The 27558-nt window shown below is 39.3% G+C and overlaps 1 protein-coding gene across 13 annotated transcripts in view; it reads right to left on the bottom strand.

Moving 5' to 3' along the window:
- Positions 1–281: 281 nt before the first annotated feature.
- CRP (C-reactive protein) overlaps positions 282–27558 on the bottom strand; it is a 73440-nt gene continuing 46163 nt past the window's right edge. For 4 of the 13 annotated variants that reach the window (XM_081225133.1, XM_081225128.1, XM_081225135.1 and 1 more), the window contains exons 3-4: positions 7191–7307; positions 283–1540 (exon numbers count right to left, since the gene is read on the bottom strand). In XM_081225133.1, the coding sequence (XP_081081259.1) occupies positions 966–1540; positions 7191–7299 (684 nt within the window). In that variant the 5' untranslated portion in view covers positions 7300–7307 and the 3' untranslated portion in view covers positions 283–965. Of the gene's footprint in view, positions 1541–7190; positions 7308–7864; positions 7944–18481; positions 25754–27558 lie in introns of those variants that run through there. The other 9 variants (XM_081225134.1, XM_081225132.1, XM_081225136.1 and 6 more) reach the window with 4 other exon arrangements.

The following is a 27558-nucleotide window of genomic DNA, read 5'->3' as shown; positions in this document are numbered from 1 at the left end:
ATTGGCAGGTGGGTTCTTAACCACTGCACCACCAGGGAAGCCCTATTCCTGTATTCTTTAGATAATTCAATAAAACACAGTAAATGGGGTGGGTGTTCCTATAAAGGGAAATGAAAATGTTGGCAGGACTACAGTTAGACACATGCAGTCTTTTAGGTGAAAAAAAGTCAGCTCACATTTTCTTAAACACTCATTAGAATGCAATGGCTCTCAACCTCAGCTGAACACTGGAATTACTTGGAGAGCTTTAAAAAACATTGATCCTTGGGTCCCACGCACCCAAAATCAGATTTAATTGGCTTGGGGTGTGACCTGGTAATTCTAATGTGGAGAAATGTATAAGACCCTCTGCTTGGCACTGTCCCATGTGCTGATGGAAAAAGAGTGGTGAAAGGAGATGGAAATACACTCCTCCCAGGGCACAAGAGCCCAGTGTGTAGGGCAGTAAAACATCAGAGCCAGAGACAAGGGAAATGTAAGGTGTAATCTCCAAAAGGCAACTTCAGGATTCACAAAAGGGCCTCAGGGCCATAGCTGTCGTTTGACGAACACCTCACCATGTGTTTTATTTATTTTTATTTTATTTTTTTATAAATTTCTTTATTTATTTGTTGATTTGCTTTTGGCTGCATTGGGTCTTTGTTGCAGCGCATGGGCTTTCTTTAGTGGTGAGCGAGGGCTACGGTTCATTGCGGTGTGTGGGCTTCTCATTGTGGTGGCTTCTCTTGTTGAGGAGCATGGGCTCTAGGCACGTGGGCTTCAGTAGTTGTGGCACACGGGCTCAGTAGTTGTGGCACGTGGGCTCAGTAGTTGTGGCTCACGGGCTCTAGAACACAGGCTCAGTAGATGTGGTGCACAGGCTGAGTTGTTCTGCAGCATGTGGGACCTTCCCAGACCAGGGCTCGAACCCATGTCCCATGCACTGGCAGGTGGATATTTAACCACTGCGCCACCAGGGAAGTCCCTCACCATGTTTTATACTTCAGCGCCTGCCAGTCCAGGACATTAGGACTGAAGTTCCCACCAGCATAGACAGTGCTAATCTCTTCTGGTGATAACACATAGTCCCACATGTTCACATCTCCAATGTCTCCCACCGAAGACTGGTTTTTATCAAAGCCCCCAGCAAATGCATCCTGCTCCTGTCCCAGGATGATGCTTGCCTCTGTCCCCAAAGAGTATCCCCTCTTCATACTCCGCCTCACCATGGACTTCCCATCCACCCAGAGCTCTGTAATCCCTGAGGTAGACTCCCAGGTCACACAGAAGTGCATTGGTGCAGGAGAACTCTTAGGAGGCTTGATAAAGACATCAGCTCCACCCACGGATACACTGTATACACCAGTCTTTCCCTTGAAGAGGAGGATCTCATTATATTGTTGCCTTGCGGCATAAGACAAGAGGCTATAGTCGCGGGTCAGATCGGTATAGACATGCAGGCACACGGTCAAGGCCTTAAGTGGCTTTGTTAGCTGTTCAGTCAGCGTCACAAAGGAATTATCCAACTCTTTGGGGAACACAAAGACCTTTGTGTGCATATCTGTAGGGTAAAAAAACAGAGAGGGGAAATGTCAGCAGCAGAGTTTTTTAAAAAAAAACAAAACTCAACTGCGTAAATTTAAAGATCTAATTGTTGTTATTCAATGATTCATGAAATGGGCAGCATCCCGTCTAGCAGATAGAAAGGAACTTTGGAGAGCTGTACAAAATGAAAGACTTTTATAGACAGAAGAGGGTAGGAAGAGGAAGTTCCTAGCAAAGAGTGGATTATTTCAGGCAAGGTCACCTTCCTATAGGGAAAGAAAGGGGTCTTATTGGGTGGATTACCTCATTAGAGAGGCCAGGTAATTCCACACTGACAGGTTAAAAGTCACATTCCTGGGAGAGGTGAAACTGCAATTAGGTTAGGTATTGCATCTTGGCTTGCTAACATGGGACTTGACACAAGTGACTCCATTTTAGGTCAGTTGTCTCTTTTTTTAAACGATTCCCCCCTTTTGATCAACCTGAGATATCTCCAGCTGGTGTTCAGGACCAGAAGACAAATGGAGTCTTCTTCAACTGTGAGACGTGTACCTAAGGTTCAACTTCCTGGATTTTGGCTGCCATTTGGGTAGGGAGGAGGACCATGAGTCCCTTCCAAAGAGATTCAAGGGCAGTCTTTGTTCTTAGTGATTCCAAATCAGAGTGGGAGAAAATTGGAACATTCATTTGGAGATTCATAGCCAAATTCTTAAGGAAAATAGAAGAATTCAGCACCCAGTCCAATTTGTGGATATATAACAAACCTCAAGGACAATCAACAGGATTAGAATTTAATATCTACAAAGGTGCACACAAAACTTTTCTCTCTAAAATCACCCCATTTTAAAAAATCAAAGATAACCACAGTGAAACTAATTTATTTGCATTAAACTTGGCCTGATTATTTACATAAATGCAGCAAGAAAAGTGATTGACCATATAAGCTCTTTGGAAGACTGCTCCGTTGGAACCTTGTAAGTAAAGTAACAAGCCAATTTTTCCGAGGGGCTTTACTGACTCCAGAAAGTCAACCTTAGTTCCTTAAATGTGTCTGGTCATATCCGAGTCTCTGCACATCTCCCTCAAATATGACATTTCTGTCAAAGCCTCAGTAGTATAACCAGTGTTTCAAATTGTATACTGTTACAAGGAGAACAGATTCTTATTGAATTTATGTAAATGACTAACCATAATGCCATGAAAAGAATATTTAAGAATTTTCAAATTTGGGAGAAATCAGGTAGAGAGAAAAAGTAAATGTTTCATCTCTGTTTACAAAGGTATACTTTGCCAAATTGCTTTAAGTCATAGATAGCTTAAGAAAAAAAGGTTTCCTGAAATCTGGAGAAAAAATATTTAAAAAACAGCAATATTTCAAACAAAACAATTATAATAATCTTCCTTAATTCCTTCAGTCCCATGTAATTAATATTTGTTTACTTGAATCCAGTTTTTCCATTAGTTCTGTAAATTTTTACTCACTTTTATGATGTTAAAGCTATAAGAAACCTGCACTTGTCAAAGTCCTTTCCAATAATCTTTTTGAAGATGAAGCACATTTGCAGAAACACTTTTGCAAAAGCATCTGAGTAAAAAAATAACTGTCTGTAAATGACAAAATCTTTAAAATGCCCATCGTTAAAGATCTGTTGAGAGCTCATTATAATGGAATTGACAAGGAAATTTGGTTATTTCTGTGACATACAATGTTTTAAGATAAGACTGGAATTATGACTGATAATCATTACACCAGGATATGTCAGATTTCTAGGGATTCTCAAAATTTTATAAAATTTATAGCATATGCAAATACAACACAAAGAAGGCTCAGTATTACTTCTTCTTTGACAATGCTTCCAATATAACTTAATATATCAAATAAGCCTAATTTGTTTAACATCTCCTTTTTATAAGGAGAGAGAACAAGTGTTTTGAGATTTTCCAGGGGTCTTCTGGAATATCTCAAAGCTACTTTGCGGTCAAAATGACTTCATTTAGAATTTGATTTGCGGGAAGTTTGTCAAAAATATTAAAAGATTGTAAAGCCCTTGGTCAAATAGGATCATAGGTCACTGCAAAACAATACTTAGTTATCCATTTAACCATAATGACAATTAAAGACTTCAAAGGCAAATACAGAAAGTTAAATATTTGTAAAGGAAAATGTAGCTCTTTCAATAGAGAAGACTCAACTTTCTTAACTAATCAAAAGACACGATAAAGATAGCACAGGAAATTATTTTGACAAGACACAAAATCTTTGCTTTCTAGGCAAATTACTTAAGAGGAAGAAAAAAAAAACTTTCACAATCTCTCATCAAGAGCACACCAATAGTTCAATAAAACTTCATTGTTTTCACAGAGAGAAAAGCAGATTCTAATTTTGTACCTGCTTCCTTTTAATATTAAAATTTATTCACTCAATTAAATTCATTTCCATCTTAGCCAGTCTTGACCATGCATAAATCCCTTACCAAAGATTACTTTTCCACAAACCTTCTACAACTTTCTTCTCTACATTCATATTTTGTCCTGTTTTTTCTCTCTCCCATTCTGAAATAAGCAGTCTCTCTTTAGGACAAAATTACTTCATTTTCATTCAACAAAATGCTTTTTCATTCCCCATATCTTCTTTTACTGAAAACACACATCTTATTTTCTTTACATATGGCGATATTCATCTCATTATTTCTGTTTTTAACCCTTAGAAAATTTAAGATTTAGTGAAATAAAGAAGTAAATAGTTGTGAACTGTCTTTTACTTTAGCATTTTGTGGCTTGGCAAATGTATAAATACTTTTTATTGTTTTTAGAAATATCTGCTTTTTCATAGTAAATTTCTCAGTGTGGCACAAAACATGTTTATTAATAGAACCAAACATCTTTAGCTCCTCTGTAAAAGGAAGCCAAAAGTGGATAAGCCTATGTTCAGTAATTAATGTTTCAGTATTTTATCTTATTTGGAAATGATCTAAATATTTAATGACTGTCCATAATTTAGTTTAACCTAGCAAAACTTTAAGGTGTTAGTTTACCAAAAAGATTTGGGGAAATGATTTTATTTTTCTTAAAAAAATTTTTTTTTCGTATTTTTAAATTTTTTTTTTATTTAAAAAAAATTTTTGTGGGGAAAACTATTTTAAGTGTTCACCTAAAAATTTTTTCCCACTTACATCTATTTAATTCACTTGTTCTCAACAATTTGTTTACTCACGAAAATTTCATCATACCAAGTTATTTCTCTTGCTGACAAATTTTGAAACAGAGATGACATGAACTTATTTGACTAGTAAACCCAGGTAGAATAAAAGTTGTATGTTTGCATTATTTTTAGTGTTGGTAACTCTGAAGATAAAACTCTGTAGACATTTTAATTAAACCAACAAGCTCGAATTATCATTAGTATTCAATATTTTCCCAGATTGTGTGAACTTGAAAAGCATTTGCGTCAGTTTCTATTATATTACTGAAAATTTTAGAAACACTTTATTTAAGTGCCTAATTTTCTTTAAGCCAATTAAATAGTGCTCTTTTACAGATTAATTTTTGGCAATATTATCCATAGGTAGAAAAATACCATACATCTACAACACAAATATATAGAGAGACACACATAAGTGACAGAGGCAAACAGAGTCTTTATAGCTTTCATTTTAATATTATTGCTACTATTCAGGTACAATAATACACAGTTCACTAGTTATAAAAAAGCTGGATTTAAATTGTTATGGTAGATAGAATAAATTAAGGTTACCTGCTCAGATGGCTAAAACTTTTTAATAATATTTGTGGAGAAGACACTTAAAAGATTTTTCATTCACCTAAGTTTTAAATGACCTCTTCCTCTTTTGTTTTCCCCCTAATAAGTATTACCTCCCTGGAGTTTGTAGTTTAAAGAGATTGGCCTAGAAAATAATTCCTGGAGCAGACCAGGTAGGACATTTACACCTCAAAGGTACAGGGAAGGAATGCAAGTTCCTCTGAGAAGAACTTTGCTTCTTAAAGCCAGAATTTTTACAATATTTATTTGAGATAAATATGGGAAGTTTCAGGATTGGTAAAAAAAAGAACAGGTGAGCTTTGAACTGTTTCTAGAGAAGATAAGGGCAATTGCTCTTAATTCCTCAAAGAATTGGGTTGCAGCCTAAAAAATACCAAGGGGCTAATCCTCCCATCTAGCCATATTATCTTCAGTTTGCTCCCCTTCCCTCCCAGGTACATAGTTTTATTTCTGGCAGTATTGAACACCTCTTGGATGTGTCCAAAAGGTGTCCCCCAAAGAGGTTGCAAAAGATATTTTATTCCCCTCTCCACAGAGATCCTGGAGAGCTGGCTCTGATAAGAATTTTTACCTTTTGCTGGCTTCTGCCAGTTTTCCCAAGATCCCCTCTGCAAGCTCCAGTATCTATCAGAATTTGGCAAAGTTTTTAATTAATTTTAATTTAGTTTCCCTTTGGATGTTTAAGGGAATAACATAGCAGTTTACCAGAAAAATCCCTCAGAGTCTCATCAACTCTGGAAGGGACCCATATGAGGCCCTCCACTGAAGGTAGACATGGGGTCTGTAAGGCCACTTTGGTTTACAGTAGTGTAAAGACAATTCAGACAGAGGATCAGTAGACTCTGAGACTCAATTAAAGGAGCTAAAGAGGAATAGTAGGAGTCACATCAATCTTAGACTTTTATATTAGGTACTTTTTGTATCTTTTTCATTAGCCTTTTGCAAGGCATTTTTCAATGAAGCTAGTTTGGAATTTTGAAGCCTTTTGGAGACTTCTGCATGCTGATTAAAACTGGTATCTTATTCTATTTGTTTGATTTGGGAACCCTTACTTTCAGGTGCACTTCTTAAATAATCATATCTAATTGGAACATTCCCCATAATGGCCACTGTAATTCTAGATTGTTTTTAGTAAGGTTTTGCCATTTTTGTAGGTATTTATCTCTTTTAGCAGTATAGTTCATAGACATAAAGCAAGCAGGTGTGCTGGAAGGCAGTGTGCTCAACTCTTTTGAATTCAAGGATTCTCTTTTTTTTTTTTTTTTTTTTAGTTAAGACTTTGGGTCTCTCAGAAGCAAACTAATATCTAAGAGGGATGTGCCACTGGGTTGGGGATTGTGTGGTGTTTTACAGTGTACCTTCTAGCATGGAAATTTTCTTGAGGTTGGCAGGTAATCTAGTGTCAATATAAACTGTCCCATGACCAACTTATCCTAACACGGGAGTTTAGTTATGTGGTGAGCACTCTAACAGCTTTTAAGTGCCTTAGCCATGCTCACCAATTTTGTGGGTTTTTTTTCTTTTTTATTTCTATGAATCCTATTAGCAATAACTTTTATTTACTAGACTCAGTCTAGCTTAAGTAGAACCCAGTATGATCTGAAACCCAGTCCAGATTTTCAGCTGGTAACAACCAGCAGTTCCCAATGTGGAATTTGGGGGTTGGGGAAAGGACTGAATCAGCAGACCCCCAAGAATAGGGACTGCAGACTGGGGTTCCACACAACAGAGAACTCCAGACTGAGCCATCGGTCATTCCCAACATCAAATCTGGGGGCAGAACCAAGGGCTGAGGTTTCCAATCAAATAGGGAACTGACAGGCAAGCCAATTAGATCAGGAACTTGATGCAAAGAGAGCAGAGCTCAGAACATAGAGCAGCTTACCCAGGGCCCTTCTGAAAAGGACAGAACTCCAAAAGGTCTGAGGGTACAACGCCCGTGTTTCTTGTTTTAGAAGATCTTGGAAGGGCTCTGTGGATTCCATCGCTGACATCAAATCTGCTAAATTAAGTCAGATTCAACTGAGTACATTTAAAGATCTAATTGGCTTTAATTCAATGATTCATGAAGCAGGCAGCCAGCCATCTAGCAGACAGAAAGGAATTTCAAAGAGCTGTACCAAATGAAAGGGGTAGGAAGAGGAAGTTTCTAATGAAGAGTAGATTATTTCAGGCAAGGTCACCTTTCTATGGGGAAAGGAAAGGGTCTTATCGGGTGGGTTACCTCTAGTCTTAACCAAGTAATTTCATATTGACTGGTGAAAGGTCACATTTTGGGGAGAGGCTGAAGCTGCAATTAGGTTAGTTATTAGGTCTTGGTTTGCTGACGTGGGACTTAACACAAGTGACTCCGTTTGGGGCCTGTTGTCTCTTTTCTAACCTTGTTAGGCCACAAACACGTATTCTCTCACTATGTATAGAGAGATTGGATTTAGAAACCACAGACTACCCTCTTTCCCAGAACACAACCCCTCCCCCACTCTGACTATTTTCCCTAACTTGGCTTTGCATAGGTAGCCCTGATACAAGAGCCCAGCGCCCACCTGAAGCAGTGCCTACCTGTCTGGGAAAAAGCACTAGGAAGGCTAATGATGTCCAGGAAACACAGTGACAGCTTCTCCATGTTCCCTCCCTGCAGTCACTGTGCCCAGAATCTAGGATATTCTCCTGGAAAGAGTAGCAGCGGCTGGGCTATCTGGGGCTTGGATGCCTGAAATCCCTCTGACTCAGGTCTGCTCCACTTTGACCTTATAAGTGCAATAGTCAGATTGTCTCAGCTGATGGGTAAATGATTTTCCAAAATCGCTCCTTGGAGCCATAAATCAAAGCTCTAAGAGCAAACAAACCAAGACAAATCACAAAACAAGAGATCAATCTGGGTCATTTATTAGAGACTCCATGGTGCCTACTGGTGCTCCAACAGCTCTGTGTGGCAGTGCTTTGTGAATTAAAACAGTCACACCCTGTGAATCCATTCTAGAGAAATGCTGTTAAAAGTTTGGGGGTGGGGGAGACATTTTACTCACAAAGGCAACCATAACACCACTTAGGATAGTGAAAAATTAGAAAACTGGGGCATGTTTAAGGAAACTGGATACATCTACATCCACTAAATAGAATGGATAGTCCTTTAAACTATTGGTTGGTTGTGAATTTTATGCTACAACATGAAAAATGCTTATAATAGTATAATATGGGGAAAAATAGCATAAATTTGTTTATACACTTTTTTTTTTTTTTTTTTTTTTTTTTGCGGTACGCGGGCCTCTCACTGTTGTGGCCTCTCCCGTTGCGGAGCACAGGCTCCGGATGCGTAGGCCCAGCGGCCATGGCTCACGGGCCCAGCCGCTCCGCGGCATGTGGGATCCTCCCAGACCGGGGCATGAACCCGTGTCCCCTGCATCGGCAGGCGGACTCTCAACCACTGCATCACCAGGGAAGCCCTATACACTATTTTTTAAATGAAGTAACTAGTTTAGAAAAAAATCTATTAGGGATACCCCCAAAAAAGTAAGTGTCCTTATCACGGTAATGAAATTATTGTATGAAGGATATTTTTCTCTCATTAACAACATTTCCATAATGTAGTTATATTGCTCATAAAATAAAGTGTGTGTGTGTGTGTGTGTGTGTGTGTGTGTGTGTGTAATTAAGAAGCAAGGAAAGAGAGAATAGAATAAAGATAAGTAGTCCTTGAAGCTCCAAAAGCTACTGTTTCGTTTTATGAATAGGACACCCAGTCTGTGGCTTTTGGCTTTAATCCCAAAACATTATAATTTCATGTAAAAAGAATCTTGAGCTTATTCATCATGAGTTATCCCATTGACATTCAATGAGAAATTGATAATAGACATTATTTATTATTTGACTGGAAGAACTAACTGACATGTGGATAGTATATTCTAAACACACAAGAGAAAAGAACTATTGCAAATGATAGTATTGATACATTTCTGAAAATGTTTGTTTTCTAATGGTATATAGTTAAATTTTCTTTTAAATTACCCTTTCCCAAACTCTTTGCATCTTATTTTTTAAAAGATAAGACTGACTTAAAGTAATTGCTGCAAAAATTTTTCTCTTCTTACTGTAACCATTTGCCCAATTAAAGATATATGCATAATTTGAACAGAACAAAATATATATAATAGGTAAAAGATTGGGACAAAGAAGGAAGGTGTTTTACCAGTACCCAAACTGCCTTCTCATTAGCATTGGGCTCCCCAGATAAGTCAAAAGAAGGCACCTACGAGTATGATGGGTTGACTCTTTGGAAATGTTATTGATTTCAAGGAGCCCATCACATTATCAGATCTATGTCCATAATGGATATTCTGAACACAGCTTAAAATTGAAAAAGAGAGAGAGGCAGAGAGACATAGAGATAGGGAGAGTGAGAGCTAAAGCAATAGAAAGAGAAGAGAGAGAAAAGGGAAGAGAGAATTTGAAAGACCTTCTGGGTGAACCGTTTCACAAGGAACCCCTGGTTCCAGTAATCTGCCAAGGCAGCACTGTAACCACTCATGCCGTATGACAGAGCCTTGGGTGAACTTTACCAAAAGAGAGGTGTAATAGATCAGTTTGCCATGTGACGTTTTCCCTGCTCACATATGTTTGGGAGGCTTCTCCTCTCTTCCTTTTACAGTTCATGATGTCCCTGTAAAAATACTTAAATATTTCAGCTTTTCTAGACATCTTGGCACTTCGGTTTCTCCCTGGTTTAAAGCCCCAGTAGATCAGAAAAACATTTCAATTGTAGAGACCCCAAATATTGACTTGGGATAAAGAAAAACATTGCAAGACAATATTTGTTATATTTTTATCACAGTGAAGTTTTAATGAATAAATAAGAGCATGGTACATATAGAGATATCATTTTATTTAATCCTCAAGTACCTACAACTCTAGACTCCAGTGCCTAACAGCAAGTTTGGTATGCTTTCACAGTTCAATCTGGAACCACTATAACATGGGGAAAAGAGGAAGCAACGGACATGTCAGTCAGAAACAACACATCCAGTCAGAGACAACAGTAGTCTTTTCAAAGCTATCACTCAGCCTAGAACAGTGGTTCTCCAGCCCCCACTGTTGGAGACTCGGCTGCACATTGCAATTAACTAAGGAGCTTTAAAAATACTGATGCCCATATACCCAGACAAAACAATAATTCAAAAAGATATGTGCACCCATATATTCATAGCAGCACTATTCACAGAAGCCAAAACATGGAAACAACCTAAATGTCCATCAACAGATGAATGGATGAAGATGTGGTACATATATACAATGGAATATTACTCAGCCATAAAAAAGAATGAAATAATGCCATTTGCAGCAACATGGATGCAACTAGAGATTATCATACTAAGTGAAGTAAGTCAGAAAGAGAAAGACAAATACCATATGATATCACTTATATGTGGAATCTAAAATATGCCACAAATGAACCTATCTATAAAACAGAAAAAGACTCAGACACAGAGAACACACTTGTGGTTGCCAAAGGAGAGGGAAAGACTGGAGGTTTGGGATTAGCAGATGTAAACCATTATATATAGGATGAATAAAGAACAAGGTCCTTCTGTATAGCACAGGGAATTATATTCAATATCCTGTGATAAACCATAATGGAAAATAATAATAAAAAAATAGAATGTCTCTATGTGTGTAACTGAGTCACTTTGCTGTACAGGAGAGATTTGCACAACATTGTAAATCAACTACACTGCAATTAAAAAAATAAAATTAAAAAAGATATACTGATGCCTGGATCTCACCAGAAGAGAATCTGCTGTAATAATCTGGGGTGTGACCTGGAAAACTGGATTTTTAAAAGCTCCCCAAATGATTATAATATTAGCACCTAAATTTGAGAATCATTGTCCTAAAGAATTTCTCATATGATTCCGTACCCTTGACGAATGCTTCCTAGAATATGAAATGATGTCTAAGGGCACACCTAACAGTGGAAAAGGTAGGGGCTTCCAAGTCAAAGAACTTCGATAGTGTGTCAAGGGCATAGTTTGCCTAATGTTATGTTGATGCCAAAGCTGAATAGGATTTTTATGTGCAATCCATTCTCCCAAACATAAAATAACAAAATGAAAAGTTGGGAGATTGCCAGTGCCCCAAAAAAGGTAGTTTACATGCTGGATATATGGCATCCTGGAATGGCTTCTCCATGAGAAAACATGCATGCATCCCCATACCCTCTCTACTCCACTAGGGGTGTAAGTACAGCGTATGAACTTTTACTGCATGCGGCAGTAGAAAACAGTGGTTAGAAGCATGGGGCTCTGTAGTGAGACTGCCTAGGTTCAATCCCAACTCTGGGCAAGTTAATTAACCTCTCTGGACCTCAGTTTCCTCATCTGTAAAATGAGGACTATAAAACAGTACTTGCCTCATAGGTTGTCATTAAACAAATAAATATACCTAAAGGACTTTAGAGCAGTGCATGGAATATGGTAAGAGCTCAGTATGTGTAAGGTGTTTTTAAGGCTGTTTGTGATCTGCCCTGTGTGCTTAAGCAATTACCATCCTGGGAGTGGTAGTGGAAACTTACAAGATTACTTATCTGTGTGTATTAAAGGACATGGGGTAGAGGGATGAAACTGAATGAGTCTTCAGATAATGCACCAGAGGCAGGGCAAGGAGATAGATAACCTGACTCAAGATGTGCTAGATCCTTCTTTAAAGATCACCACCTGCCTTCAAGCTTATTGGGAGTCAGGCATGTCTTCCAGATAAGACATCTGAGCTGCCAGGAAGACACTAAAGTAATGGTTCTAAAAATATATTGGGCAAAAGAGCTTGTGAATTGCAGATTCCTGGGCTCTATATCCAGAGACTCTAACCTGGTAGGTCTGAGGTCAATGAATCTACAACAAACACCTTAGGTGATGAAGATGCTTGTATTAAGCAGCCCACAATTTAAGAATCACTGGACCAGGCAATCTAGGAAATTTGAGCTAGGAATCTGCATTTTCTGAAGAAGAAGGCTAGCAAGGCCACTTAATCCACTTTCTGTTACAGGAGAAATGAAAAGATGCATAGATAAGATGGAGGCGGAGAACAGCAAGGAAGGCATACAGGCAAGTTTTGTCAACTCACCTGAGACTAGAGGTTGGTTATCTTAGGATAAAGTTATTTAGAAATCAACACAGCACTTCTCTTCTTTCCCTGGGAGTCTAAGGATCAGAAATCTATGCTTTTGAAACCTTATTTGCGTTTTCTTTTTTTTTTTCTTTTTGGCCACATGGCTCACAGGATCTTAGTTCCCCAACTAGGGATTGAACCCAGGTCAACCACCAGGAAATTCCCTGGGTATTTTTATTGTTGGTGTTGTTGTTTTAATGATCTGGAGTTATTTGCTTTTTTTTTTTTTTTTTTTTTTGGTCAATCCTTGCTTCCGTGGAGATCAAACTTAGTGATAGTGAAAAACATAGGGAAAAAAAATCACAGACTTACCATCCTACCTAATTTGTCAACTGGTACTCCAAATCCATTTCCATCAGGCTCAGTCCCATTTCTTTTTTTTTTTTTTTTTGCGGTATGCGGGCCTCTCACTGTTGTGGCCTCTCCCGTTGCGGAGCACAGGCTCCGGACGCGCAGGCTCAGCAGCCATGGCTCATGGGCTCAGCCGCTCCACGGCATGTGGGATCTTCCCGGACCGGGGAACGAACCCATGTCCCCTGCATTGGCAGGCGGACTCCCAACCACTGCGCCACCAGGGAAGCCCTGCACATCGTTTTTTAAAAAGTGAAATAGTTTTAAAGCCCTATACCTAAAAGAAGTGGTTCTCCCTTCCACTTCTCTCCATCCTTGATTCCCAAGTGGAGCTGAGAGATGGCAGAGCCTCCAAGGACATTATTTGAGTCACTGAATCAAGTCTCACCTGACACTAGTACCACCTCAGGTTTTCTGAAATCTATTAGCCAATAAACATTCTTTTTACTTATTTCAGTTTGTTTTATGATACTTACATTTGAACGAATTTTGACAAATAGAAATACCTCCCTGACAATACCCTGAATCCAAGGTATTGTGTGTCCAAACTGGTTATTACTTGCCCTGAAATGAAACATCCACTGGCATACTTGCCACAGGAATCTCCCCCACCACTCCAGAGAAGCATAAGTTTTGTATGGAAGGGGCAGCATTTAAGCTAAGCCACAAAAAGGGAAGTAAGAGTTTTAGACTAAGAGAATAATGCAAGCAATGGTCACCACAAACTTCATTTTCTACTGTTTCATTCACAAACCCCAAAAAGCTTGCTTGAACCTCTCTCTTCATGATAGTCCATTTTAGTGAGTCAATGTCTTTTGAGCCCCCACATTTTATTGGTTTGCAAGACAAAATTCTGAGATATCCTTATTCCACAGATTGTACCAATTCACTCTTTTGTTTACTCTTTAAAGTGCTTCATAAGTGTAGCTTCTCTACCTGGTGTTTCCTACTTCCTAATCACTATTAGTATTGCTGTTCTGCTTTACCAGCAAAATAATTCCAGTTGTATTATTATTGTCCTTCTCTGTTGCCACTATTTATAAAAACTTCTTAATGAAACAATCTATAGAAAATTTGGGCCTGAGCTCTTTCAAAGTAAGTGAGAGGCTTTGGAGGCTTCTTGAACAAGGAAATAATAGTCAGACCTGTTTTTGAAATTTTCCTTGGCAGCAAGATGAAGGATGTATTGGAATTAGAAAGACTATACATAGGGAGACCACTTAGTGGGTCTTAGTTCATTAGTTCACCAAGACACATGCTAGGAGCATTTACCAGGGATCAGGCACTAAGCCAGTTAACTAGAAAGTTGTTAAAATGGTTCTGGACCCAATTCCAATGTGACAGGGCAGGGTGTGTGTGTGTGTGTGTGTGTGTGTGTGTGTGTGTGTGTGTGTGTTCACACCACTAAACAATGCTTCAGCATCAGCTGGGTGTCTTACAATTTAATTCTGACACTATCTCCCTGGAGACAGTGTTAGATTCCACAGGTTAAGGGTTCAGTCTTACAAGACTGCCTCCCCAACTTCCCTTTCAGATGCCAATTGCAAGCCCAGGTTGCCACCTGTGCTACTGACCTATTGGTTATAGATTGGAGGTTCCTACGACCTCCTCCTCCTTGGGTTCGATTAATTTGCTAGAGTGGCTCACAGAACTCAGGGAAACATTTTACTTACTAGATTACCCCTTAGTTATGAAAGAATATAACTCAGGAACAGCCAGATGGAGGATATGCATAGGCCAACGTATGGGGAAAAGGTGCAGAGATTCTATGCCCTCTCTGAGAACACCACTCTCTCCACATCTCCACATGTTCACCAACATGGAAGCTCTGAACACTGTCCTTTTGGGTATTTATGGAGGCTTCATTACATAGACATGATTGATTAAATCGTTGGTCATTAGTGATTGAACTCAATCTCCAGTCCCTCTCTTCTTCCTGGAGGTGGAGGGTGGGACTGACAGTTCCAACCCTCTAATCATATGGTTGTTTCTCCTGGTAACCAGCCTCCATCCTTAGGTGTAGTCCAAAAGTCACTTCATTCACATAACAAAAGACTTTTGTCACTCTCCAAGGGTTTTAGGAGCTCTATGGCAGAAATAGGGACAAAGACCAAATACATACTTCTTACTACAAATCATAGCATCACAATTATGCTAAAGATAATAGGGGTCAAAACTATGGCAGAAGCATTAAGACTGCAGAGAAGGGAGAGATTTGAGAAGCAGGTCAGCAGGAAAATTGATAGGAATGAAAAATTGATCAAATATGAAGCTATAGAGAGCAGTGTTCAAAGATATTTAGCTAATTCTCTTATGGCAAACGCTCTGTGAATGGGTCAAGGTGACTTGATTGTTAGTACATGGACCAGTTGGTTTTACTTACTCAGTGGTCAAACACTACAATTTTAACCTTGGTAGGCATCTAAGAAAGATGATCCCGAGGTCAAGAAAAACTGTGCACATAGATTGGTACAGCCGCAGCATCTCTGTTAGGAAAACGAGAGAAAGTTCATACTCTTATTATTTATGGGCAATGGCATCACCTTCTTAAAAGGCAGCCTATTGCAGAACCTGACACAGAGTTGGAGCTCAGTAGTGTTGTGGGATAATAGATGAAGAAATAATGAGGGAATGTAGGAAGGAACTGGAGGGAAAAAAGCCTAGATGCTAAATGTAATCAATGGTGGACAGAACTCAAGCACAAATATCTTCTTCCCATCTGAATTCGTACAAATGATAGAGAACATTTTTAAAAGAATAAAAGAAAGAGTTCCATGGGCAGAAAGAAATGTGGGAGCTGTCTGAAAGACAAAAAACAGGTAAATCACATAGATAGAAGAAAAGTATAACCCAAAATATATGCTGGGGAGGGCTGTTCTGAAAATTTGAGGTGCTTCTGAGAGTACTCCAAAGTAAAGGACAATGGAAGCAAGTGGTAGAACAAAGTAGTGGAGAGATTGATTGAGTCAGTGTTGCCATCCCTTGCCTTCTTTAGTCAAGCATTAAGTATCAGAGGTCATTGACCTCAACCTGGGCAGTGAGAATACTTTTGCCTGGGAAGTAAGGCATCCATGAGGCTGGAGACACCTACAAGGAAATTCTAAACTCCCACATCCAGAAGAGAAATTACTGGTACACCCTGCCAGCACTTCTTGCTCATTCCTCAAAATCCCTGGAGACAAGCTACAGAAAACAGTAACAGCATCTACAGACAAGCTGGAAGAATTAATGCCATGAAAAGGGGGCACCCCATTCCACAAGCATAGGAACAGTCACCTTAGGAAACAGAATTTAAGAGCAGTTGAGAAGTTATTTGTTGAGAAATATAATTAAGACACTCAGAGCAGGGCTTCCCTGGTGGCGTAGTGGTTAAGAATTCACCTGCCAATGCAAGGGACACAGATTTGAGACCTCGTCCGGGAAGATCTCACATGCCATGGAGCAACTAAGCCCATGTGCTACAACTACTGAGCCTGCACTCTAGAGCCCATGAGCCACAACTACTGAAGTCCACACACCTAGAGCCCATGCTCCACAACGAGAGAAGCCACCGCAATGAGAAGGCTGCACACTGCAACAAAGAGTAGCACCTGCTCGCCACAAATGGAGAAAGCCTGCACACAGCAATGAAGACCCGATGCAGCCAAAAATAAATAAATAAGATAAATTTAAAAAAAAATAATAAAAGTACAATTAAAAAAAAGATAATCAGAGCATATAAAGCATAGATGGAAAGAAAGAAGAAAGAAAAGAAAGAAAGAAAGGAAGGAAGGAAGGAAAGAAAGAAAGAAAGGAAGAAAGAAAGAAAGAAAGAAAGAAAGAAAGAAAGAAAGAAAGAAAGAAAGAAAGAAAGAAAGAAAGAGAAAGAAAGAAAGAAAATGGACAGGAGGGAGGGAGGGAGGAAGGGAGAAAACTATGAAGAAAAAGATAGAGAATTTTGAAAAAGAGAAAGCTATCTGACTTATTTTAACAAGTTAACATGACAACCCAAATAAAAATAGTTCAAGAAAAGAAAATGAGAAGTTAATCTCATCTATGAACATAGAAGTAAAAATCTTACATAAAATTTATGCAAGTCAAATTAAACTACATAAAAAATGTTTTAGGGATTCCCTGGTGGCACGGTGGTTAAGAATCCACCTGCCAATGCAGGGGACATGGGTTCGAGCTCTGGTCCAGGAAGATACCACATGCCGCAGAGCAACTAAGCCCATGTGCCACAGCTACTGAGCCTGTGCTCTAGAGCCTGCGAGCCACAACTACTGAAACCTGCATGCCACAACTACTGAAATCTGTTCACCTAGGGCCTGTGCTCTGCAACAAGAGAATCCACTGCAATGAGAAGGCCATGCACCGCAATAAAGGGTAGACCCACTCGCCACAACTAAAAAAGCCCACACAGCAATGAAGACCCAACGCAGCCAAAAATGAATAAATAAATGAATAATTTTTTTAATTTAAAAGAAAGTTTTAAACATCATGACTAAGTAGAGTTGGTAAGCAAACAAGAGCAAATGGCAAATATTCCCGCCTGCTGAAGCACCATTTACTGGGGACACTCACCATCACAGCTGTGCGTTCATAAACAATCACATTCTAGAGCAACGCTCAGAGACCTAATAGGGCAAAACATCAGACTCTAAAGAGGGACCCCCTACCCTTGGGTTGTGAGGCTGCATGATTAGAGAAGTACTGGCTTCTTCCCTGAGCAATAAGAGTCAGTGACACAATGGCAATATGGCATGACAACTGAGCATTCATGGCTGGGGTGGGCCTTGCTTTTCCCCTGGTGTGGTTGGGGGCTGAAGTCCAAGCCTTGTAGTCGCAGCTAAACAACTCTAACTCAAGCTTAGAAAGGATGAGCCATATATACATTCACGGTGAGACCATGCTGGTATGACTGAAAGGTAGGTGTTCAAGCCTTGCAGCTGACAAGGATTGGTGCCTGAGTTGTTTCCATGGGGATTTACATTGGCCAGAACCCTTTCTGGGTAGCCAGTTGCAGAGGGTCATCTTGAACACAGTAAAATAATTAACACTTACCTCTCAGAGGTTTTCTTCAGAAATTCAGGGATAGTTTGAAATTAGGACAACCAATCAATATAATTTATACCACCTTGACAGACTTAAATGATGACATCATAAGATTATTTCAATAGATACCAGAAAATTTAGACAAATTATCATTTACCAATCGTAAGTAAGAGTAAAAAGAGTAGATACTAAAAACCTAGAGCAAATATCACTCTTAAAAATGAAATTTTAGAAGCTTTCCTTTAGGGTCAGTGAAATGGCAAGTTGCCTACTATCAACTTACTGCACTGTCCAATCCAAAGCAGCAAGACAAGAAAAAAAGTGATCTGATGATCAGAAAAGAAAGATGTACAGTGATTTACACATGATTGTTTATATTTAAAATCCTGCAAAACCTGCAAATAAACTATTAGAATCAATAGGAGCTCAACATTTGTGCTGATATAGGATAACAATTAAACACATTAAAAATGGTTCCCACAGCAGAAATCAATTAGAAAATATGACTTATAAAAGATCCCAGTCACAATAGCAATAAAACCCTGGAAGTAAGCGCAATGGAAATGTGCAACTCTTTTATTTAAAAAATTATAAAATATTATTAAAGGACATAAAAATGAATAAATTGATAGTTAAGTTATACCCTTCAATTGACCCAATATCATGATGATGCTAATGCTCCCCAAATTACTGTATATGTTCCATTAAATATGTTCGTGTACTATGACCCGATAATACTTCTAGGAACATAACCTATAAAAACTTTCTCAGAGACATGTGCAAGGAAATTTTTTGCAGCATTGCTTGTAATTGGGGAAAAAAATAGAAGGAATCCAAATGTCCACCAGTTGGGAAATGCATATTCATATGAAGAAGCGGTATATGTCAGTTAAAAAGAATGAAATAGATAAGTATACACTCTTCTCTGCAAAAAATAGAAGTGTCTGGCTGCAAATTAGGACATATATGATTGGTAACTGAAAGAACAGTGTCAGAATAATATAGAAGTTATATCCATTTGTATGCCATCTTCCTTAACAAGTTAATGTTGTGAAGCAATAAAGACCCCACTTTCTCACCATTAAAGAAAATACTTAGTAAGATATGGAGATCTTAATGAAAAGGCTGCAAGTTCTTTCTAAGTGCCATTAGTGCATGCAGTAGGTGGTTTAGTGGCTTCAAAAAATGCTGTGCATTTCATAGCATTAAGCTATATTGTGGTACTGCTTGTGCTGATGAACAAGCTGCCAAGATATTTCTTTTCAGCCTTTAAAAAAACCATTTTTTGATGATTAAAACTACACTAGGGATCAGATTTTAAACTTTGATGAAGCCAATATCTATTGGAGGTGATTGCCCTCAAATCATGCATCTAAAAGGAGGTCGTGTGAGTACTGGGCTGAAGGCTGCAAAAGCGTGACTAATTGTGAGACTGCTGAAAGTGTATGAAAAGCCTTCACCATGCTAATAATTTTTTTTAATATATTTATTTTATGTATTTATTTTTTTTGGCTGCGTTGGGTCTTCGCTGCTGTGTGGGTCTCCTTGTGGTGAGCAGGGGCTACTCTTCCTTGCCGTGTGCGGGCTTCTCATTGCGGTGGCTTCTCCTGCCGCGGAGCACGGGCTCTAGGTGCGCGGACCTCAGTAGTTCTGGCTTGCTGGCTCTAGAGCGCAGCCTCAGTAGTTGTGGCACACGGGCTCCAGAGTGCAGGCCCAGCAGATGTGGCCCAGGGGCTCAGTTGCTCCGCGGCATGTGGGCTCTTCCCTGAACAGGGCTCGAACTCATGTCCCCTGCATTGGCAGGCGGACCCTCAACCACTGCACCACCAGGGAAGCCCACCATGCTAATAATTTGATTGGGATTGTTACTGTTCATGTTAGTGCTCTGGTGTGTTAGTGTATACGTTTTTCTTTTTTTTTTTCTTTTTAACATCTTTGTTGGAGTATACTTTCTTTACAATGCTGTATTAGTTGCTACTGTATAACAAAGTGTATCAGCTATACATATACATATATCCCCATATCTCCTCCCTCTTTTGTCTCCCTCCCACCCGCCCTATCCCAACCCTCTAGGTGGTCACAAAGCACCAAGCTGATCTCCCTGTGCTAGGCAGCTGATTACCACTAGCTATCTATTTTACATCTGGTAGTGTATATATGTCCATGCCACTCACTCACTTCATCCCAGCTAACCCTTCCCCCTCCCTGTGTCCTCAAGTCCATTCTTTACGTCTGTGTCTTTATTCCTGTCCTGCCCCTAGGTTCTTCAGAACCATTTTTTTCTTTTCTTTTTTTTAGATTCCATGTATATATGTTAGCATATGGTATTTGTTTTCCCCTTTCTGACTTATTTCACTCTGTATGACAGAATCAAGGTCCATCCACCTCACTACAAATAACTCAATTTCGTTTCTTTTTATGGCTGAGCAATATTCCATTGTATATATGTGCCACATCTTCTTTAACCATTCAACTGTCGATGGACACTTAGGTTGCTTCCATGTCCTGGCTACTGCAAATAGAGCTGAAATGACCATTGTAGTACATGACTCTTTTTGAATTATGGTTTTCTCTGGGTATATGCCCAGTAGTGGGATTTCTGGGTCGTATGATACTTCTATTTTTAGTTTTTTAAGGAACCTCCATACTGTTCTCCATAGTGGCTGTATCAACTTACATTCCCACCAACAGTGCAAGAGTGTTCCCTTTTCTCCACACCCTCTCCAACATTTATTGTTTGTAGATTTTTTGATGATGCCCATTCTGACCAGTGTGAGGTGATACCTCATTGTAGTTTTGATTTGCATTCCTCTAATGATTAGTGATGTTGAGCCTCCTTTCATGTGTTTGCTGGCAATCTGTATATCTTCTTTGGAGAAATGTCTATTTAGGTCTTCTGTCCATGTTTGGATTGGGTTGTTTGTTTTTTTGATATTGAGCTGTGTGAGCGGCTTGTAAATTTTGGAGATTAATCCTTTGTCAGTTGCTTCATTTGCAAATATTTTCTCCATTCTGAGGGTTATCTTTTTGTCTTGTTTATGGTTTCCTTTGCTGGGCAAAAGCTTTTAAGTTTCCTTAGGTCCCATTTGTTTATTTTTGTTTTTATTTCCATTTCTCTAGGAGGTGGGTCAAAAAGGATCTTTCTGTGATTTACGTCATAGAGTGTACTGCTTATGTTTTCCTCTAAGAGTTTTATAGGGTCTGGACTTACATTTAGGTCTTTAATCCATTTTGGGTTTATTTTTGTGTATGGTGTTAGGGAGTGTTCTAATTTCATTCTTTTACATGTAGCTGTCCAGTTTTCCCAGCAGCACTTTTGAAGAGGCTGTCTTTTCTCCATTGTATATTCTTGCCTCCTTTGTCATATCTTAGGTGACCATAGGTGCGTGAATTTATCTCTGGGCTTTCTATCCTGTATCATTGATCTATATTTCTGTTTTTGTGACAGTACCATACTGTCTTGATTACTGTAGCTTTGTAGTATAGTCTGAGGTCAGGGAGCCTGATTCCTCCAGCTCCATTTTTCTTTCTCAAGATTGCTTTGGCTATTCAGGGTCTTTTGTGTTTCCATACAAATAGTGAATTTTTTTCTTCTAGTTCTGTGGAAAATGCCATTGGTAGTTTGATAGGAATTGCACTGAATCTGTAGATTGCTTTGGGTAGCATCGTCATTTTCACGATGTTGATTCTTCCAATCCAAGAACAGGGTATATCTCTCCATCTGTTTGTATCACCTTTGATTTCTTTCAACAGTGTCTTATAGTTTTCTGCATACAGGTCTTTTGTCTCCTTAGGTAGGTTTATTCCTAGGTATTTAATTCTTTTTGTTGCAATGGTAAATGCGAGTGTTTCCTTAATTTCTCTTTCAGATTTTTCATCATTAGTGTATAGGCATGCAAGAGATTTTTGTGCATTATTTTTGTATCCTGCTACGTTGCCAAATTCATTGATTCGATCTAGTAGTTTTCTGGTAGCATCTTTAGTATTCTCTATGTATAGTATCATGTCATCTGCAAACAATGACAGCTTTACTTCTTCTTTTCTAATTTGGATTCCTTTTATTTCTTTTTCTTCTCTGATTGCTGTGGCTAAAACTTCCAACACCATGTTGAATAACAGTGGTGAGGGTGGGCAACCTTGTCATGTTCCTGATCTTAGTGGAAATGGTTTCAGTTATTCACCATTGAGGAAGATGTTGGCTATGGGTTTGTCATATATGGCCTTTATTATGTTGAGGTAAGTTCCCTCTATGCCTACTTTCTGCAGGGTTTTTATCATAAATGGGTGTTGAATTTTGTCAAAAGCTTTCTCTGCATCTATTGAGATGATCATATGGTTTTTCTCCTTCAGTGTGTTAATATGGTTTATCACATTGATTGATTTGCATATATTGAAGAATGCTTGCATTCCTGGGATAAACCCCACTTGATCATGGTGTATGATCCTTTTAATGTGCAGTTGGATTCTGTTTGCTAGTATTTTGTTGAGGATTTTTGTAGCTATGTTCATCAGTGATATTGACCTGTAGTTTTCTTTCTTTGTGACATCTTTGTCTGGTTTTCGTAGCAGGTTGATGGTGGCCTCGTAGAATGAGTTTGGGAGTGTTCCTCCCCTGGCTATATTTTGGAAGAGTTTCAGAAGGATAGGTGTTAGCTCTTCTGTAAATATTTGATAGAATTTGCCTGTGAAGCCATCTGGTCCTGGGCTTTTGTTTGTTGGAAGATTTTTAATCACAGTCTCAATTTCAGTGCTTGTGATTGGTCAGTTTATATTTTATTTCTTTCTGGTTCAGTCTCGGAAGGTTGTGCTTTTCTAAGGATTGGTCCATTTCTCCCAGGTTGTCCATTTGATTGGCATATAGTTGCTTGTAGTAATCTCTCATGATCCTTTGTATTTCTGTGGTGTCAGTGTTACTTCTCCTTTTTCATTTCTAATTCTGTTGATTTGAGTCTTCTCCCTTTTTTCTTGATGAATCTGGCTAATGGTTTATCAATTTTTTTATCTTCTTAAAGACTTAGTTTTTAGTTTTATTGACCTTTGCTATTGTTTCCTTCATTTCTTTTTTCATTTATTTCTGATCTGATCTTTATGATTTCTTTCCTTCTACTAATTTTGGGGTATTTTTTGTTGTTGTTCTTCATTCTCTAATTGCTTTAGGTGTAAGGTTATGTTGTTTATTTGAGATGTTTCTTGTTTCTTGAGGTAGGATTGTATTGCTATAAACTTCCCTCTTAGAACTTGTTTTGCTGCATTCCATAGGTTTTGTGTCATCGTGTTTTCATTGTCATTTGTTTAAAGATATTTTTTTATTTCTCTTTGATTTCTCTCATGATCTCTTGGTTATTTAGTACTGTGTAGTTTAACTTCCATGTATCTGTATTTTTTACAGATTTTTTTTTCCTGTAATTGACACCTAGTCTCTTAGGGTTGGGGTCAGAAAAGATACTTGATACGACTTCAGTTTTCTTAAATTTACCAAGGCTTGGGCTTCCCTGGTGGCGCAGTTGTTGAGAATCTGCCTGCCAATGCAGGGGACACGGGTTCGAGCCCTGGTCTGGGAAGATCCCACATGCCACGGAGCAACTAGGCCCGTGAGCCACAGTTAGTGAGCCTGCACGTCTGGAGCTTGTGTTCCACAACAAGAGAGGCTGCGAAAGTCAGGGACCTGTGCACTGCGATGAAGAGTGGTCCCTGCTTGCCACAACTAGGGGAAGCCCTCGCACAGAAATGAAGACCTAACACAGCAAAAATGAATTAATTAATTAATTAACTCCTACCCCCAACATCTTCTTTAAAAATATATATATATATACCAAGGCTTGATTTGTGACCCTAGATATGATCTATCCTGGGGAATGTTCCATGAGCACTTGAGAAGATAGTGTATTCTGTTGTTTTGGGATGGAATGTCTTATAAATATCAATTAAGTTCCTCTTGTTTAATGTATCATTTAAAGCTTGTGTTTCCTTATTCATTTTTATTTTGGATGATCTGTCCATTGGTGAAAGTGGGGTGTTAAATAAAGTCCACTACTATGATTGTGTTACTGTCAATTTCCCCTTTTATGGTTGTTAGCATTTGCTTATGTATTGAGGTGCTCCTATGTTGGGTGCATAAATATTTACAATTTTTATATCTTCTTCTTGGATTGACCCCTTGATCATTATGTAGTGTCCTTCTTTGTCTCTTCTAATAGTCTTTATTTTAAAGTCTATTTTGTCTGATATGAGAATAGCTACTCCAGCTTTCTTTTGATTTCCATATGCATGGAATATCTTTTTCCATCCTCTTACTTTCAGTCTGTTTGTGTTGCTAGGTCTGAAGTGGATCTCTTGTAGACAGCATGTATATGGGTCTTTTTTTTTTTTGTATGCCTTCAGCCAGTCTATGTCTTTTGGTTGGAGCATTTAAGCCATTTACATTCAGGTAGTTATTGATATGTATGTCCTTATTACCATTTTCTTAATTATTTTGGGTTTGTTGTTGTAGGTCTTTTCCTTCTCTTGTGTTTGCTCCCTAGACAAGTTCCTTTAGCAATTGTTGTAAAGGTGGCTTGGTGGTCCTGAATTCTCTTAGCTTTTGCTTGTCTGTAAAGGTTATAATTTCTCTGTCAAATCTGAATGAGATCCTTGCTGGGTAGAGTAATCTTGGTTGTAGGTTTTTGCCTTTCATCACTTTAAATATGTCCTGCCACTCCCTTCTGGCTTGCAGAGTTTCTGCTGAAAGATCAGCTGTTAACCTTATGAGGATTCCCTTGTATGTTATTTGTTGTTTTTCCCTTGCTGCTTCTAATATTTTTTTTTGTATTTAATTTTTGACAGTTTTATTAATATGTGTCTTAGCATGTTTCTCCTTGGATTTATCCAGTATGAGGCTCTCCACTTCCTGGACTTGATTGACTATTTCCTTTCCCATATTAGGGTAGTTTTCAACTATAATCTCTTCAAATATTTTCTCAGTCCCTTTCTTTTTCTCTTCTTCTTCTGGGACCCCTATAATTCGAATGCTGGTGCATTTAATGTTGGCCCAGAGGTCTCTGAGACTGTCCTCAAATCTTTTCATTCTTTTTTTTTTTAATTCTGCTGTGCAGTAGTTATTTCCACTATTTTATCTTCCAGGTCACTTATCTGCTCTTCTGCTTCAGTTATTCTTCTACTGATTCCTTCTAGAGAATTTTTAATTTCATTTATTGTGTTATTCATCATTGTTTGTTGTTCTTTAGTTCTTCTAGGTCCTTGTTAAACATTTCTTGTATTTTTTCCATTTTATTTCCAAAGTTTTGGATCATCTTTACTATCATTACTCTGAATTATTTTTCAGGTAAACTGCCTATTTCCTCTTCATTTATTGGTCTGGTTGGTTTTTACCTTGCTCCTTCATCAGCTATGTGTCTCTCTGTCTTCTCATTTTCCTTAACTTACTGTGTTTAGGGTTTCCTTTTGCAGGCTGCAGGCTCGTTGTTCCCGTTGCTTTTGGTGTCTTCCCCCAGTGGCTAAGGTTGGTTCAGTGAGTTGTATAGGCTTCCTGGTGGAGCGGGCTGGTGTCTGTGTTCTGGTGGATGAGGCTGGATCTTGTCTTTCTAGTGGGCAGGTCCACGTCTGATGGTGTGTTTTGGGGTGCCTGTGACCTTATTATGATTTCAGGGAGCCTCTCTGTTGATGAGTGGGGTTGTGTTCCTGTCTTGTTAGTTGTTTGGCATAGTGTGTCCAGCACTGTAGCTTGTTGGTCATTGAGTGGATCTGGGTCTTAGCATTGAGATGGAGATCTCTGGGAGAGCTTGTGCTGTTATATATTACATGGAGCTGGGAGGTCTCTCGTGGACCAGTGTCCTGAACTCAGCTCTCTCACCTCAGAGGCACAGGCCTCACACCCGGCTGGAGCAAAAGACCCTGTCAGCCACATGGCTCAGAAGAAAAGGGAGAAAGAAGAAAGAAGGAAAAAATAAGAAGATAAAATAATTAAAATTAAAAAAATATTAAAAATAAAAAATATTAAAGTAATAAAAAAGAGAAAAAAATGAAAAAAAGAAAAGAAATAAGAGAGTAACCAAACCAAAAAAACAAATCCACCAATGATAACAAGCACTAAAAAATATACTAAAAAAAAAAACCCTAGAACAAATGGTAAAAGCAAAGCTTTACAGACAAAATCACACAAAGAAGCATACACATACACACCCACAAAAAGAGAAAAATGAAAAAAAAAAATATATATATATATATAAGAAAAAAAGAGAGCAACCAAATCAATAAACAAATCTACTAATGAAAATAAACTCTAAATACTAAACTAAGATAAGCATAAGACCAGAAACAACTTAGATGCAGAAAAAAAGAAAAAAAAAACAAGTTTACAGTTGCTCCCAATGTCCACTGCCTCAATCTTGGTATGATTTGTTGTCTATTCAGGTATTCCACAGATACAGGGTACATCAAGTTGACTGTGGAGATTTAAGCTGCTGCTCCTGAGGCTGCTGGGAGAAATTTCCCTTTCTCTTCTTTGTTCGCACAGCTCCTTGGGTTCAGCTTTGGATTTGGCCCTGCCTCTGCCTGTAGGTTGCCTGAGGGCGTCTATTCTTTGCTCAGACAGGTCGGGGTTAAAGTAGCAGCTGATTCAGGGGCTCTGGCTCACTCAGGCCGGTGGGGGGAGGGAGGTGTACGGATGTGGGGCAAGCCTGCGGTGGCAGAGGCCGGTGTGATGTTGCAATAGCCTGAGGCGCACCATGTGTTCTCCTGGGGAAGTTGTCCCTGGATCACCACACAGGCTTCTTGGTGGCTGCAGCAGCAGCCTTAGAGTTTCACGCCAGTCTCTGGTGTCTGCGCTGACAGCCACAGCTCGCGTCCGTCTCTGGAGCCCGTTTAGGCGGTGCTCTGAATCCCCTCTCCCCGTGCACCACGAAACAATTGTCTCTTGCCTCTTAGGCAGTTCCAGACTTTTTCCTGGACTCCCTCCCAGTTAGCTGTGGTGCACTAGCCCCCTCAGGCTTTGTTCACGCAGCCAACCCCAGTCCTCTCCCTGGGATCTGACCTCCAAAGCCCAAGCCTCAGCTCCCAGCCCAACTCCATCCCAGAGGGTAGCAGACAAGCCTCTCAGGCTGGTGAGTGCTGGTTGACACCGATCCTCTGTGCGGGAATCTCTCTGCTTTGCCTTCTGCACCCCCGTTGCTGCACTCTCCTCCGCGGCTCCAAAGCTTCCCCTCCGCCACCCCCCAATCTCCGCCAGTGAAGGGGCTTCATAGTATGTGGAAACCTTTCCTCCTTCACAGCCCCCTCCCAGAGGTGCAGGTCCCATCCCTATTCTTTTGTCTCTGTTTTTTCTTTTTTCTTTTGCCCTACCCAGGCACTTGTGGAGGTTCTTGCCTTTTGGGAAGTCTGAGGTCTTCTGCCAGCGTTCAGTAGGTGTTCTGTAGGAGTTGTTCCACATGTAGATGTATTTGTGGGGAAGAAGGTGATCTCCACGTCTTACTCCTCTGCCATCTTGAAGGTCTCCCATGCATGGGTTTTGAGTCGTCTGTCCTTAATTATCTATGGTTTAGTTATCCCACAAGCCCTGCTATTTTTAGTGCACAATTATGCTGAGCATGAGGGTTTTCAGAAATGCACATATCACATTATAGCAAAAAAAAAAACCTGTATTTCAAAAGGGCTGACTCTTAAGACAAAGTTGAATAAAAAAGGCAAGTTATAAAAGCTACTTAAATGTTATCTAT

This window comes from Mesoplodon bidens (genome assembly GCF_964165515.1).
Source record: "Mesoplodon bidens genome assembly, chromosome: 2".
Taxonomy (NCBI): domain Eukaryota; kingdom Metazoa; phylum Chordata; class Mammalia; order Artiodactyla; family Ziphiidae; genus Mesoplodon; species Mesoplodon bidens.
This window is presented reverse-complemented; position numbering and strand designations above follow the sequence as displayed.